Source organism: Platalea leucorodia (genome assembly GCF_965183815.1).
Source record: "Platalea leucorodia genome assembly, chromosome: 23".
NCBI lineage: Eukaryota > Metazoa > Chordata > Aves > Pelecaniformes > Threskiornithidae > Platalea > Platalea leucorodia.
The window spans coordinates 1,820,775-1,835,146 of record NC_138845.1 but is presented as its reverse complement, the minus strand read 5'-3'; the positions used below and the strand labels follow the sequence as shown (position 1 = coordinate 1,835,146).

General features: G+C 47.7%; 1 protein-coding gene across 3 annotated transcripts in view; it reads left to right on the top strand.

Moving 5' to 3' along the window:
- SCN8A (sodium voltage-gated channel alpha subunit 8) overlaps positions 1-14,356 on the top strand; it is a 59,963-nt gene extending 45,607 nt beyond the window's left edge. For all 3 annotated transcript variants that reach the window (XM_082332442.1, XM_082332441.1, XM_082332443.1), the window contains 6 exons: positions 4,152-4,436; positions 5,654-5,707; positions 6,695-6,832; positions 7,542-7,646; positions 8,440-8,710; positions 9,635-14,356. In XM_082332442.1, coding sequence (XP_082188568.1) covers positions 4,152-4,436; positions 5,654-5,707; positions 6,695-6,832; positions 7,542-7,646; positions 8,440-8,710; positions 9,635-10,782 — 2,001 coding nt within the window. In that variant the 3' untranslated portion in view covers positions 10,783-14,356. The remainder of the gene's footprint in view (positions 1-4,151; positions 4,437-5,653; positions 5,708-6,694; positions 6,833-7,541; positions 7,647-8,439; positions 8,711-9,634) is intronic.
- Positions 14,357-14,372: the final 16 nt, after the last annotated feature.

The window sequence follows — 14,372 nt, the reverse complement described above, 5'->3', positions numbered from 1 at the left end:
AGCCGCAAGCAGGCACAAAAAGCGCACGCCAGCGGCTCCGTGTTACAGGCAGAAAAAACAGACCCGTCCTTGGGTTTTCAGGCGGCAGAAGCTGGAACCGGCTGCCTCAGCGCCGTGTGTGACGGGGTCGGTGTTCCCGTTTTTCGGAATTACTTTGGCAGAAGCAGGCTCAGGCAGGCGTCCCGTCCCTGACGGCCGTTGCCACGGATGGAGCACCGCCACTCAGCCTGAGCACGGTGGCTTGCTATGCAAGTTGAGCGCAGTTTGTGCAGTGTGTGTATTTATCTGTATTCTTTCTCATAGGTACCTTTAAAATTTGTCTGGCTTAAATTTAATGGGAGCCGCTGGGATCCTGCAGACAGTAAAGGGCGAGGGTAAGGTTTTTGTCATCGTTTGGGCTCTTCCTTCCGACAGACCCCTTCTCCGTCTGTGTGTCTCTGCCTCTCTCTCACTTATCTTTCCCCTCTGTTCTTTTCTTACGCCTTTCTCAACCGCATTATTTCCTTCCAGGTCGTTTCAGTCAAGTGAAGTAGGCAGCTGGTGTCATGTCTTCGGTATTTATTATGGGGGCCGCCCCGGCTGGCAGTCTGGGCTGGGCAATCAGTGCTAGGGGATTCATTCTAACAGTCTGGAACCTTTTTTTTCTTTTTCTTTTTTTCTTTCTTTTTTTCTTTCTCTCTTTTTTTTTTTTTTTTTCTATTTTCTGTGTAGGTCTCTTTAGTCAGCCTTATAGCTAATGCCCTGGGCTACTCGGAACTAGGTGCCATAAAGTCCCTTAGGACACTAAGAGCTTTGAGGCCTTTAAGAGCGTTGTCCCGATTTGAGGGGATGAGGGTAAGATGCCATTAGCAGCTGATCCTTCTGCATGCCTGTGGAGCGGTTTTTTTTAAGCATGCTAGAACTGATCAAAACTGGTGGAAAGACAATTCCAAACAGAATCATGATGCAGCTGCTGACTCGGTCACCCCTACCGTGGATGTCCCCTCACCCTGCCCACCGCTGCACCCTCCCCTCTTAAGAAAGGGAGATGCATCCAGCTGCCTCATTACATTAATTACTGGCCCGAACCACATGCCATTTGTAGACGATGTTAACACTTGGCTGTTCTCATTTAGCCTGGCTTCTACCTCTAGCATCCGAGGGGGCTTCTCAGCTGTAACTTTTTTGATCTAGGGAGAATCACCAGGTGCAAAGAAGCAGAATTTGAACCACCTCAGTGTCTCCAGCCCCTCTAGGTGTTGGCCGCTGGTGGAATTGGACTGAAAGACTCTATCTGAGGGGTTGTTAAAAATGCAATCTGCCTGCAAGGGGGTGAAAGGCTGCTTCCTTTCTCGGATCACTCAGGCCTTCAGGAAGGGACTGGCGGGGAGCTCGGCTGTTTGCAAAAAAGGCTTTGGTTTAATTCCTCTTGTTGCACCTTGTTGTTCTCGGTCCAGTCTGGTGGTGACTGGAAGCCTTGTCTGATAGTGAAGCTTTTCCTTTCCACTCCCTCCCTTTTACCATGCTTTATGGTCCCCTGTCCTGTCACTGTGGAACCAGCAACGAAGCACAAGCAAAGCATTGAACTTAACAAGCTTTCCGCAAATTGTTAGACAGCACCACTGTCTTGGGGATTCGAAATTAGTGCAGCGTCTCGTTACTTTGCCACTAATGGTCTGCATTTTGCTGCTTTTTTTCCATTTGGGATTGAGATAGTCTTAAAAGAACATGCAAAGAAATTGTATGTTTCTGTTAAGTAAAGGGTACGTTGTATTAATGGGTTTCCCAGTTGCTCTTAGAACAATAATGTAAGTCTCTTGTGCTAGGTCCCAGTTAGCTCACAATTAGAGATATTACAAGAGATAAAATTACGTATTTAAAGGAAAAAAAAAAGGGAAGGGAGTAGCAGTCGCAGTTTTACTACGGGGCCACCTGGATCCTTCTGATCTCCTTTGAATTTGCTGTAGCGTAACTGAGCGCAAAACACAGCGCGCGAGAGGCAGCGAGCTGGTCAGGAATCCTCAAATTCCAGAGGAAGTGGCAGAAATAAGTGATACCGTAACTAATCCAAAGAGGGTTGTTTCATCCCTAATATGTTACCCTGCCATTATTTCTTTGTGTCAGTTAGCTTAATTCTAAACTTTATTCTATAATACAGGCACAAAGGATGAAAACTTCTCCATCGACACAAAGCCAGAGCTTTTGCTGGGCTGGGTTCAGGTCCCACCTAAGAGTATGATCACGCAGGAGAAGGCCTAGCACTAAGCCTGGAGATACTAAAAGCTATTTTTAAGCCGTGCTGGAGAGAAGCTGTGATTTCTAGTGCACGATCAGGAACTTCTCATGCTTCAAGTGGGGGATTTGCACCACAGCAAAACCGATAGAGAGTTACGACTGCAGCCCTCTTAGTTCCCTAAACCCAATTATTTTCCCTGTGTTTTGACTTGAAGACAAGTGTTGCTGCCCCATACAGCCAGAACAATTCTTCTGAGCCAGAGAACAGAGATTTGAAATGCCTTTGCAAAGGAAACATAAAATGTAGTTCTTTGCTTTTCTCTACTCCATAGTAATCTGCATTTTCAAGAGCTTGCTCTGCTCTTAAATTATTCAGGAATTTGACAGTAATGCTATGAAACGTGCATGCGTTTTTGTCAGTCCGCACACAAAAGCCATGTTCCTTCTCTCAGATCTTTTTGAATGCGGTATCAATTTAACGTGCTGTAAGGGACCATATTTCAGGAGGATGTGGCGCTTTTTTCGCTTCCCGTGATGAACTGGAGTAAACGACCATGTTACTATCTGAAGGATCTTAAATCCGGCAGGCGTGCTGCTGTTGTGTCGGTGCTCAGCAGCAGAGCACCCTATTATTCGGATGAAGGGAGAATGCAAGGAAAGGCATCCTGTGCCGAGCCTGTCTGGAGGGCCTGGCTCTAACCTGTGTCTTTATACCTCACTGGGTCTACAGCGACGAATTCCTGACGTCCTTTAACAGTTGTTGTAATGCTCCTTGCTGTCTAGATCACCGTTGTCTTCCCTTTCCCTTCATGCCTGCGGTGATGGAGGGCAGGTGCTTGCTGCAGAGCTTATGGAGGGTGGAGGTTGCATCCAGGAGGAGAGGGGACGCTTGATGGTGGCCAGGAGCAGCCGTGGCTCAGGTGCCACTGCTTGAGGACTCCCGGATCACCGTGTAATTGAGTAGTCTTTCAAAACTAAGGCAAAGGGGTAAAAACAGTTTAGATTCTGTTCATCTATTAAAGGAATCTAAATTAGGAGATCATAATAAAAGATTTAATATCCTGCTGACCTAACTCTATTAAAAGCCTGATAGCTTACATTTTGTCATGTGTTGGCCAGGGATGCTTAGGGACATGGTGCTCCCAAACTCTGAAAGGCTAAAATTAGGAGATGGTGGAAGATACGAGCTCTGACAAAACCCATTATCGCTTCCCGCCGTGTTTGCTGCAGTTTGGAGGAAGGAACATGGCTTTTCTGTCTTCTTGAGCCTGCATAGCTGCATGCTCAGCTGTCTGCCTGAGACAACATGATTGGCCTTGCTTAGTCACAAATATGATCTTGGTGTTTACAGCGACTCACTGCTTAGTCTTAACAGAGCAACGCCGGGCTTGGTCCTGTCCCCACCGCAGTCAGTGCCACGCAGTTTGCTGGCGAGCTCGGTGGGAGCAGGAGGCAGGCTCTGAAGTGATAACAGCCTTGTTTGAAAGTGGGGGATGGCCGTAGGGGCCACTGGCTGATAAGACCCATCGAATCCATGAGCAAACGTGTCCTCAAACTTGGCTCTGAGAAAATTCTAGCTAGGAGCCTGTTTGTTCCTAAGAAGAGAGTCTGAGCCTCACGCAGTAATGCCCCCCTCTCCCTTTTGGCAACGAAAATTGTTTAAAATAATTAAAAAGAAGTAACAAGCCAAAATCAAACCCAGTAAATCGAACAACCTGGCCTGTTTTATTTGAAAAACAGAGCTTCGGTAGGTGGCTTTTAAGCAGAATTTTTTACCGCTTGGAATAAGTTCACTGCCAACTTCTGCGTGGAGTAAACGCCACAGATCTGTCAGTGGCCTTACCTCCTATTCCCCCCCCAAAAACAGCTGTATTGATGCTTGCTGTTTCCTGCCTCGTGTTTTATACTGAAACTTTTTCCCACCCCTTCCAACACAGGTGGTTGTCAACGCCTTGGTTGGCGCTATCCCTTCCATTATGAATGTGTTGTTGGTCTGCCTTATCTTCTGGCTGATTTTCAGCATTATGGGGGTTAACCTGTTTGCCGGGAAATATCATTACTGCTTTAATGAAACAGCTGAGGAGCGCTTTGAAATAGAGGTTGTTAACAACAAGACAGACTGCGAAGCACTGATGCCACCCAACTCCACTGAGATTCGATGGAAGAATGTGAAAATTAACTTTGACAACGTTGGGGCAGGATATCTGGCTCTTCTGCAAGTGGTAAGTTTTGCGTTCGCCGTCTCCCTAGTAGTGGTAAATACAAGCTGCTTCTAATGCATTTTGACTGCTTCCCGTTAATCCCACTCGGGTTTGGGTCTGGAATAAAACTGCCGTTTTATCTTTCATCCCTTTGCCTAGTATGGGTCTCCCAGCATAGCAAGTGGCCCCAACTCTGCTCTTCAAAGAGTCTGCCAAACCTTCCATGAGACAACAGTAAACCTGTTTAGATTCATTTCTCATAGAACCGTTGAACAGCTTGGGTGGGAGGGGACCTTCAAAGGCCATCCAGTCCAGCCCGGCTGCGGCGAGCAGGGACATCCCCAGCCGGATCAGGCTGCCCAGACCCCCTCCAGCCTGGCCTCGAATGTTGCCAGGGATGGGGCAGCCACCACCTCTGGGCAACCTGGGCCAGGGTTTCACCACCTTCGTTGTAAAAAATTTCTTCCTTATATCCAGCCTGAATCTGTCCTCGTTCAGTTTCAAACCATTCCCCCTTGTCCTATCGCAACAGGCCCTGCTAACAAGTTTTTCCCCATCTTTCTGACCAGCCCCCCTTAAGCACGGCAAGGCCGCAGTGAGGTCTCCCCGCAGCCCCCTCCTCCCCAGGCTGAACCCCCCCAGCTCTCAGCCTGTCCCCCCAGCAGAGCTGGGCCACCCTCGGAGCATTGCGGTGGCCTCCCCTGGCCCCGCTCCCACAGCTCCACGTCCTTCCCATGCTGGGGACCCCCGAGCTGGACGCGGGGCTCCAGGGGGGGTCTCCCCAGAGCGGGGCAGAGGGGCAGAATCCCCTCCCTCGCCTCGCTGCCCACGCTGCGGGGGATGCAGCCCAGGAGACGCTTGGCTTTCTGGGCTACGAGAGCACATTGCCGGCCCGTGGCCAGCTTTTCATCCCCCAGCACCCCCAAGTCCTTCTCGGCAGGGCTGCTCTCCATCCCTTCATCCCCCAGCCTGTATGGATACCAGGGGTTGCCCCGACCCAGGTGCGGGACCTTGCCCTTGGCCTTGTTGAACCTCATGAGGTTCACGTGGGCCCACTTCTCCGGCTTGATTCATTTCATTTAGATTAAATGAAAAGAGGAATATTTATGTAATATTAGAGTTCAGCACACAGGGCGATCAAGAGTGCCAGGGAATCCTTGACACAGCTGGCACAAACCAGACTTGTTCTTTTGCTTCGGGTGACGTCTGTCTAAGAGAGCGTGTGTTTTCTCTGCTAGGCTACTTTCAAGGGCTGGATGGACATCATGTACGCAGCAGTAGATTCCAGAAAGGTAAAGTGCGTGACCGCAAACTCACCTCCTAATATTTCACTCTGTTGTTTTGCTTTGGTAAAATCAGGAGTAAAAATTGTAGAGCTATGCTTACGTTATGTCTTTAATGCTGTGATTGTTTCATTTGCTCTGTTAGTGTGGTAAGTTAAAAGATGCTCAAGAAAATCCCGAAAAGGGCAGGGTTCTTCTGGTTGCTTTAGGGGCAGGGAAACTCCTGCGGGAGTAGAAATAGAGTGAAGAAAGGAATACCGTGAAGTTACGTATTTCAGCATCAGAATAAGTTACGGGGAGGAACTAGCCAGAAGGTCCTCCGCGAGCCTTGCATGGGAGCCCAAGTGCTGGTTTGAATCCAGTTTTGAAATTATGTCTGGGTTGGAGCTCGCTCTTCAGGCACTTTTCTTGTTCTTCCATGCTGGACTCACGCAAATACCATTACTTCCTTTTTGCTTTCTAACTTTTCCTTCTCTTCTCTTGGTTTTAGATTAAAAGGTTTTTAAATGCATTTTCTTGTCCTACACTGTGAATGCAGGGTAGGAAACAAGTAGTATGGCTATGTCAGGACAGTGTCAAAAAATGTTCTTTTCTTTTTGATCAGCCGATGGTCTTACACGTCCCTCTTCAAAAGAAAGAACGATGTCTTCACTTGGGCAGTACTTGTCGTTAAAACGATCATGTCCTTTGTGATCTGCAAAGCACTGTATATGTTACGGGCACTGACCGCCTTTACAGTGAAAGTCAGTTTTCGCTGTAGCATATTATATTTCTGAAAATTAGATCACCATCCTCCTGGTCTATACATGCAATATGCATGCATATAGTTTTGCTTTACTTTAAACAGCGTGAGGACCCGGGTTTCCATATATAACTACAGCTTTATAAAGCATGACTGCCTTACATGGGAATGCTTGGAAACATGGATCTTGTTTTGACTCTATTTGTATGATGTCTTTGAAATGTCATTTATTTCTCTTCTTATCTCCCATTCAGCAAGAAGAGCAACCCAAGTATGAGGACAACATTTACATGTACATATATTTTGTTATCTTCATTATCTTTGGCTCCTTTTTCACCCTGAACTTGTTCATTGGTGTCATCATTGACAACTTCAATCAACAAAAGAAAAAGATAAGTGATCTGTGTTCGCTGTTTAGTAGGGGAGCTGAGACCTGCTCGAGGGATGTTGAGTCTTCAGGTTGATGGGGTTTTCTGCAAAATAAAGGCCCAGGACCTTCAGCCTGGGGCACAGGGCTCCCCTCAGAGCCGTGGGCTGCGGAGCCGCCGCCGCTCGGCGCGTGGCTCCCTACCCGGCCCCGCTGAGACTGGCTGCCCGGGCGCAGGGAGGGCGAGAGGCAGCCCAAAGCTTTACGTAAAACTCCAGCCAGATTAGACATGTTCCTTAGACTACGCTTTCCTGCATTTCTGGGTTTTTTTGCCATGACTAAAATATACAGACTGGAAGTAAGATGTCTTCCTTGCCTCTCCCTCCGTCTCGCTCTCAAATACGGCTTTTCTTCGCTCTAAGTCAAGCTGAGGATTTGCATGTATGCGGTACCTGCTAAATGGCCTGACACCTCTGCTGCCTGTTTGTCGCAAATGAGATCGAGGGGACGGGGAAGGATGTAGTGCAATAAAACGGATTATTCATAGGAAAAATAGTCCGCTTTCTTTAAAGGAAAATCGGTACGCCTTGGGTATTAGTATAAGTTATTTCTGTCTAAAATAGCTGCCACCAACTTCCCATATGGCAGGTATCCTCATGACTTAGCTAGGATGTTATTCCTTTCCCTTCTGGTGTATGAGCTGATTGTAACCAGTTTTTCTTTTGCCCCTTTACTTTGGAGGTCAAGATATTTTCATGACGGAAGAACAAAAGAAGTACTATAATGCCATGAAAAAACTGGGCTCAAAGAAACCTCAGAAACCTATCCCCCGACCTCTGGTGAGTATGTTATAAAGGAACCGAAGGAAAAAACCTGCAGAGTAGACTTTCAAAGGAGCTTCGGCTCCAAAAGCATCCTTTGTTCTAACTCATGCTGGGCTCCACATCACCACGTTCATGTCATTATAATTCAGGTATCATCTGAGAAAGGTTAAAATGCTCCAGCTGTGGTTGATGTTAATCAGTTGGCTCACTTGGATCAACAAAACAATCTGAAAGCCCTGTCTGGCCGAGAGGCTCTAAATGGAGAGTAGGAGGCCTCCTGGCATCAGTGAGCGGGATGTCGGGCAATTAGACAGCCTGGTGGGTTGCACCGATCGAGGCCTAAGCACATTTCCCTGCTTTCCGAAAGGCTTTGCGTGGGATATTGGGTGAGTCCTCAGGTACGGCTGCGGATAAGGCATCCTGCTGCTGGAACTAGACTGCTGCCAGGCCGCAGAAGAGGTAGTTGAAGTCTAGTTCAGGTGCCCTGCGGTCAGCGTCACCACTGCAAGGTGGACCTGGCTGCTTTCTCCAGTTGTGAACAGGAGTGCATCGCCCTGCCTTGGTCTCAACAAAGAGGAAGATAGCTGGTAATAGGGTTGTGGTAGCATGTTTGGGGTATAAATAATAGCATTTTCCTACCTTTCCCATAAACAGATTGAATTGTGGCTAGAGTTTGCCTTGAAAGCTTCATAAGATACTGAAAAAACTGTCCTCATCCCTCTTTCCGCCAATAGAGAAGTAGTTTGTTGACTAATGGTAGATTTTTGTTCAAACTTGTTTGGTTCATTGTCTCTCTCCTGTTGCACAGAACCGCATTCAAGGAGCTGTCTTTGACTTTGTAACTCAGCAAGCATTTGATATAGTCATCATGATGCTCATTTGCCTCAACATGGTGACCATGATGGTGGAGACAGACACACAAAGCAAGCAGATGGAGGACATCCTTTACTGGATCAACCTGGTGTTTGTCATCTTCTTCACCTGTGAGTGTGTGCTGAAGATGTTCGCCTTGCGGCACTATTATTTCACCATCGGGTGGAACATTTTTGACTTCGTGGTTGTGATTCTGTCCATCGTGGGTAAGTGCGACACCAATTAGAGAGAGGTCTGTGAGTGCTAGGCTGTCTTGGTGTTTGCAGAGTAGAGCACGTTCTTGTCTTTGAAGGGGATATAGAGGTACCAGGACTTCTAGGGTCTCTTCTTAGCCTTGGGAAGAGGCTGTGGCAGAATGTGGCAGCTTGAAGTCCTGACTAATGCACCCTCCTCCCTCTGTCCTGGCCTTCATTTCCAGCTGTATGGAGTAAAACATTTGACAATTGCTCTCCCTGTCTTTAAAAACAGAAATTTTACTCACCTCATCAGAATGTTATAATGCTTACTAACCACTGAAAATAGCATTGCAGTGCTTCCAGCATCAGCATGTGATTTGCACTCTTGTTTTCAGTTTGGTTGAATGTTGAATCGACCAGTTTCCTCCAACAGGTTTTTGGGTTTTAGCAGCTAATCTGTAAAATAGCCGTAACCTCACAAATACGACAGGGTCACTCAGAAAGCTTGGCTGGATGCAGCTCTGCCCAGGCGTACTGACAAAACACCAACTGAGACCGTCCTGCAGTATAAAACTCAGAGCCGGGTTTGCTGGTCTGCTGCTAGAAATAAGATTAATCTTAGATACTTTTAGCACCTTCAAAATAGAGTCCATAGCCTGACTCCCATGGCAGAGTTAGGCACCGAGAGCTAGACACCTCCGAGAAACCACTCATCCATCCTTAATCCAGGTGGGAGGAATCGCTCTGCAGCTGTCCGTCTCTCCCTCTCCATGTAGGAGAGCTACTTAGGGAGCCAGAGCTAAGACTTAGCTGCCTGAAGGTGAGGCCTCTGAATCGCCGGCCCCTTTGAAATTCTGACCACGGTGTTCTGTGTTCCCAGTCCCTTGACTAGGTTCAGAAGCGGCAGCAGACTGCGTCTCCATTGTCACACTTGTCCCCTCTCTTCTTCTTTAGGAATGTTCCTGGCTGAAATCATCGAGAAGTATTTTGTGTCACCCACTCTCTTCCGAGTCATCCGACTGGCTCGCATTGGACGTATCCTGCGTTTGATCAAAGGAGCCAAAGGAATCCGCACCTTGCTTTTTGCCTTAATGATGTCCTTGCCTGCCTTGTTCAACATCGGCCTCTTGCTGTTCTTGGTCATGTTCATCTTCTCCATCTTTGGCATGTCAAACTTTGCCTACGTCAAGCATGAGGCTGGCATAGATGATATGTTCAACTTTGAGACCTTTGGCAACAGCATGATCTGCTTGTTCCAGATCACCACATCAGCTGGTTGGGATGGCCTGCTGCTGCCAATCCTAAACCGGCCTCCAGACTGCGACCTAGACAAGGAGCACCCCGGGAGTGGTTTTAAGGGGGATTGTGGGAACCCTTCGGTGGGGATATTTTTCTTTGTGAGTTATATCATCATCTCCTTCCTGATCGTGGTCAACATGTACATTGCCATCATCCTGGAGAACTTCAGCGTGGCGACAGAGGAGAGCGCAGATCCACTGAGTGAGGACGACTTTGAGACCTTCTACGAGATCTGGGAGAAATTCGACCCCGATGCCACACAGTTCATCGAGTACAGCAAGCTCGCAGACTTCGCTGACGCTTTGGAACATCCTCTCCGCGTCCCAAAACCCAACACCATTGAACTCATTGCCATGGACCTGCCTATGGTAAGTGGAGACAGGATCCACTGTTTAGACATCCTGTTTGCCTTCACCAAACGTGTCCTGGGGGACAGCGGAGAGCTGGATATACTGAGGCAACAGATGGAGGAAAGATTTGTGGCGTCCAACCCTTCCAAAGTGTCTTATGAGCCTATCACAACTACGCTGCGGCGTAAGCAGGAAGAAGTGTCAGCGGTGGTTATCCAGAGGGCTTACCGGGCTCGTTTAGCACGACGGGGCTTTATCAGCCGAAGGCCTGTCTCCACAAAACTGGAAAACGGAGGAGCAAACAGGGAGAAAAAAGAAGGCACCCCATCTACTGCGTCGCTCCCGTCGTACGACAGCGTTACCAAACCGGAGAAGGAGAAACAGCAACGGGCGGAGGAAGGAAGACGAGAACGAGCGAAAAGACAAAAAGACGTCAGGGAATCCAAGTGTTGAGACAAAATAATAGAATTGTACAAATTAAAATATTTGCAAGTGAAAAGATTGTTTACAAACTTCATGAAATATATCAATACAGAACAGCTGTGGAGACACTTACCTGAAGATCTTATACCAAACATAGTCTGCTTACTGTGTGACAGCGTTGCATCTAAAGCAGTGACCTACCACCTGTTTAAAGGACCCTTGTAAACAAACATTTAAACACAAAAAAGGAAAAAAAATGGATTTTCTATTGTTTGGGCAGGTGGATACTGCATGTTCCACATCAGTCAATGCAACTTAGGACAAACAAGCAAAATAAAACACACACACACACAGAAACAAAACCTGCTGCTGGGATTCATATATTTTCCAAAGCAGCCAAAAATGGATTTTATTTTCCCATTTTGTTGATTATTATTGAAAGAAAACCCAGAAGTCACAATGTTAAGGGGTTTGTTCATGCAAGACTAGATTTGCATTTAGTTAAGCAGCAAAAAAAAAAGAAAAAAAAAAAGAAAAAAGTTAAAACAAGTTAAACAAAAAAAAAAAGGAAAAAAGAAACAAACCACCCATTTAGCCCATGCCATTTAATTGTCATCGTTTCTTTGATATTTATTATCTGCATTCTACTTTCTACATGGGCTTTACTTGGTTTGGGAGATGGGGTAATCGGGTACCTTCAGCCTGCAGACAGCTCAGGCTGATTCCCCCCAAAAAAGTGCTCGTTCAATGCATAGAAGCGACTTGCATGATGGCATGCCGTGACCAGGAACCATGCATGAGGAACCGTGAAACCACCAGACACTCCGTAACCTGTCCACAGCAGTGTGTTAAGCCATAAATTCGAGGCACTCCACTGACTACCGTACACTGTATTTGGAGACAAGCTCTAACACTAACCGGGCCCTCACCAGTACTTCCCAGTTCTTAGCGATCTTTCGTAGACCCGCCAGTAGGGGAAAAACCCAACGACCAGAACACGCAGATGAAGTAATTGTGTGTGTATGTTTAACGACGTCTCTTTTTTTTCCATACAGCCATCTTTTTGCACACTGAAATATAACAAAACTAAATGCTGCTCTGGACCTCGTCCGAGGGGGGGTGATAAAAACGAGAATGGCTTGTTATGCCGTGTCACTAAAACCAAAATCTAGGGCTTAAAGACCAGTCAGTAAGTTCATTTGTATCCTGCGATATTTACCATTGATATTAATGATTGTTCAGCCTCCATCCTGCAGCATAAACACTTTTTTTTTTTAAGAGATAAGTGCTAAAAAAGTAGCATTTTATCTCTGCCGGTAGAAACGTGGGGAGCTTACCCACAGCAGTGCCGCTGGCGGGGCTGGGGGACGGGGACGTGACTCTCGGCACTCGGTTGTCCCACGGCCATCGCCATTCCTGCTCCGGGTGGGATGCTGAGGCGCGGGCGGCTCTCGGAAACCCTGAACCCTTCCTCCCGTGGCAGCAGTTTTTGCAGCTCTGCGCTTCGCTGCCGCGTGGGTTCTCTCACTTCTGGAGCCACGAGGGTTTTTAACAAGACGCAGCGCAGGCACGGCCGCGGCGCGGGGTGCGGGGCGGCGAAGCCGGCTGCCGGCCGCCTTCACCTTCCTCCCGTTGCTTACGCTTTCGTAGAGCGGCGACTGAAACGGCCCCGCAGGTTGGGTAGGAATCGGAGCTACCTCTCGCCTAATCTTCTCGCTGCAGCAGTCCATAACGCCGCAGGCGTCATGAGCCAAGTCCAAACCTTTCTTTTTCTCAGTGACCAGACTCGGACATCCCCAGATCCCGTTTCGCGGTGTCCTCACGGCCAAGCCAGCTCTCGGGTTGAGACGGTTTTCTTCAGGGCCAGCGTGGGTCTTCTCGCAGGGTAGGGCAGCGCCGGTGCTTCGCCGCCGGCCGTCGGACGGCGAAGCGAGGGGTCGGCGCCGCCGCTCACCCGAGCGGGAGGTGCTGGGGTTAAGCGTGGGCGCTTGAATGCGGACCAAATTAAGGGTAAAAAAAAAAAAAAAACAACCCAAGACAACAGAAGCCGATGGCAGGACGAATCTCGGTTTGCGTAATCTCACACCCCAGAAAAATGGCAGGAGTCGCTTCAAAAAGGCGACCAAGCGGGAAGCCACCCAGCAGCCGCGGGTGCCGAGTCCGGCGGCCTCGACGCGCAGCCTGGCCGGCGCCGCCTCAGCGGAGCCCTTCTGCGCCCAGGAGCCTTCTCCCTCCCGGCGGCCCGTGCCCCACTTGCTCCTAGGATAAGATGTATAGTAACAAAGGGAAAAAACGACATACATATGTACAGGCTACATTGTAAACAGCACAAAAAAAAAGAAAAAATAGCTGAAAAGTGTGGTTGAACTTTTTAAGAGAATATTATAAATACTGTAATATATCATTTTATTTTATCGGCATGCCTTTTTGTAAATACAAAGAATTACAAAATAATAGAATGGCTTCTGGCTTATGCCATTGTCCATGTTTATTTTTATTTTTTTAATATTTTTCTGTTTTCCTTAGACTTTAGATAGCCAGTAAACATCCCCTAAAGAAAAAAAACCAGACAAACAAAACCCTACCCCCCCAAACTACATTTAAAAAAAAAAAAAAAAAGGCTTTATTGCAAATGATCTTTGCAACAGCAAAAGTATATATTTTTGGGGTTCCAACGTGCAATAAGTTGACCACTTCTATGCAAGATTTGGCTAAACTTCATAATTGTTCTTAAGCTGGGCTATTGACTCGTAGGTGAAGCTTGGTACGTTTAGCGTTCGTGCTGGCAATTTCATTAAGCTACTCAGTTACTTTAAAATAAAAAGTCCCTTCAAACGATGTATATATATTTATTTTTTTAACATTGGATGTGTATGAAATGCCAGAGGCCGGCGGTACGGGCCGTCAGCACGGCTGAGAAGGAGCAGGAACGAGGCGGTTGGTCCGCTGCTCGCGGCCGAGCCGGTCCCGCTCTCCAAGCAGGGGTTTGGGGTCCCTTTCCTCTGGGTTTGCTCCCCAGGGAGGGATTGCCGCCGCTCGCGGGTGCCGGCCGACGGGTCGGCGTTTCTGTTCGCCTGCGCCGGGTGAAGCCGAGGCCGGAGAGGAAACTTTGGTCAAAGAGCGTTGGGAACATCGGCGTCACCCGCAGGTCTCCGGCCGCGCGCGCGGAATTTCCGTCCCGGGGTTGTGGGAATACGGCGAGGGGGGTGGTGCCATTGAAAAGGCGTAGCCAAAAATCAAGACTACAGCAAGTAGCTCTCTTCCCTCCCCCCCTTACGAAATCCTCCCTTTTGGGTTAACGCGCGACGGCGTTCTGCCAAGAGCAGAGGGGAAGGGCGATAAAGAAATACCAATTCAAGCTGCTTTTACTCACTTTTCCTGTTCACCTTTTTTTAAAATATAGAAGCCAATGTCGAACAAAACAAATGAAAATAAAACCGTGATGTTACATAGAGGCCACACCCGAGTTTGAATTATTTAATTTTCCGCCGCAAAAAAAAAAACACAAAAAAAAATGTTAAAAGCTGTAAAAGATCAATAGTGAAGATTAGTGTATTAGAAATTGCATGGTGGCTCATAATGATCTTACCCAACATGATTAACAATTACGTTACTATAAG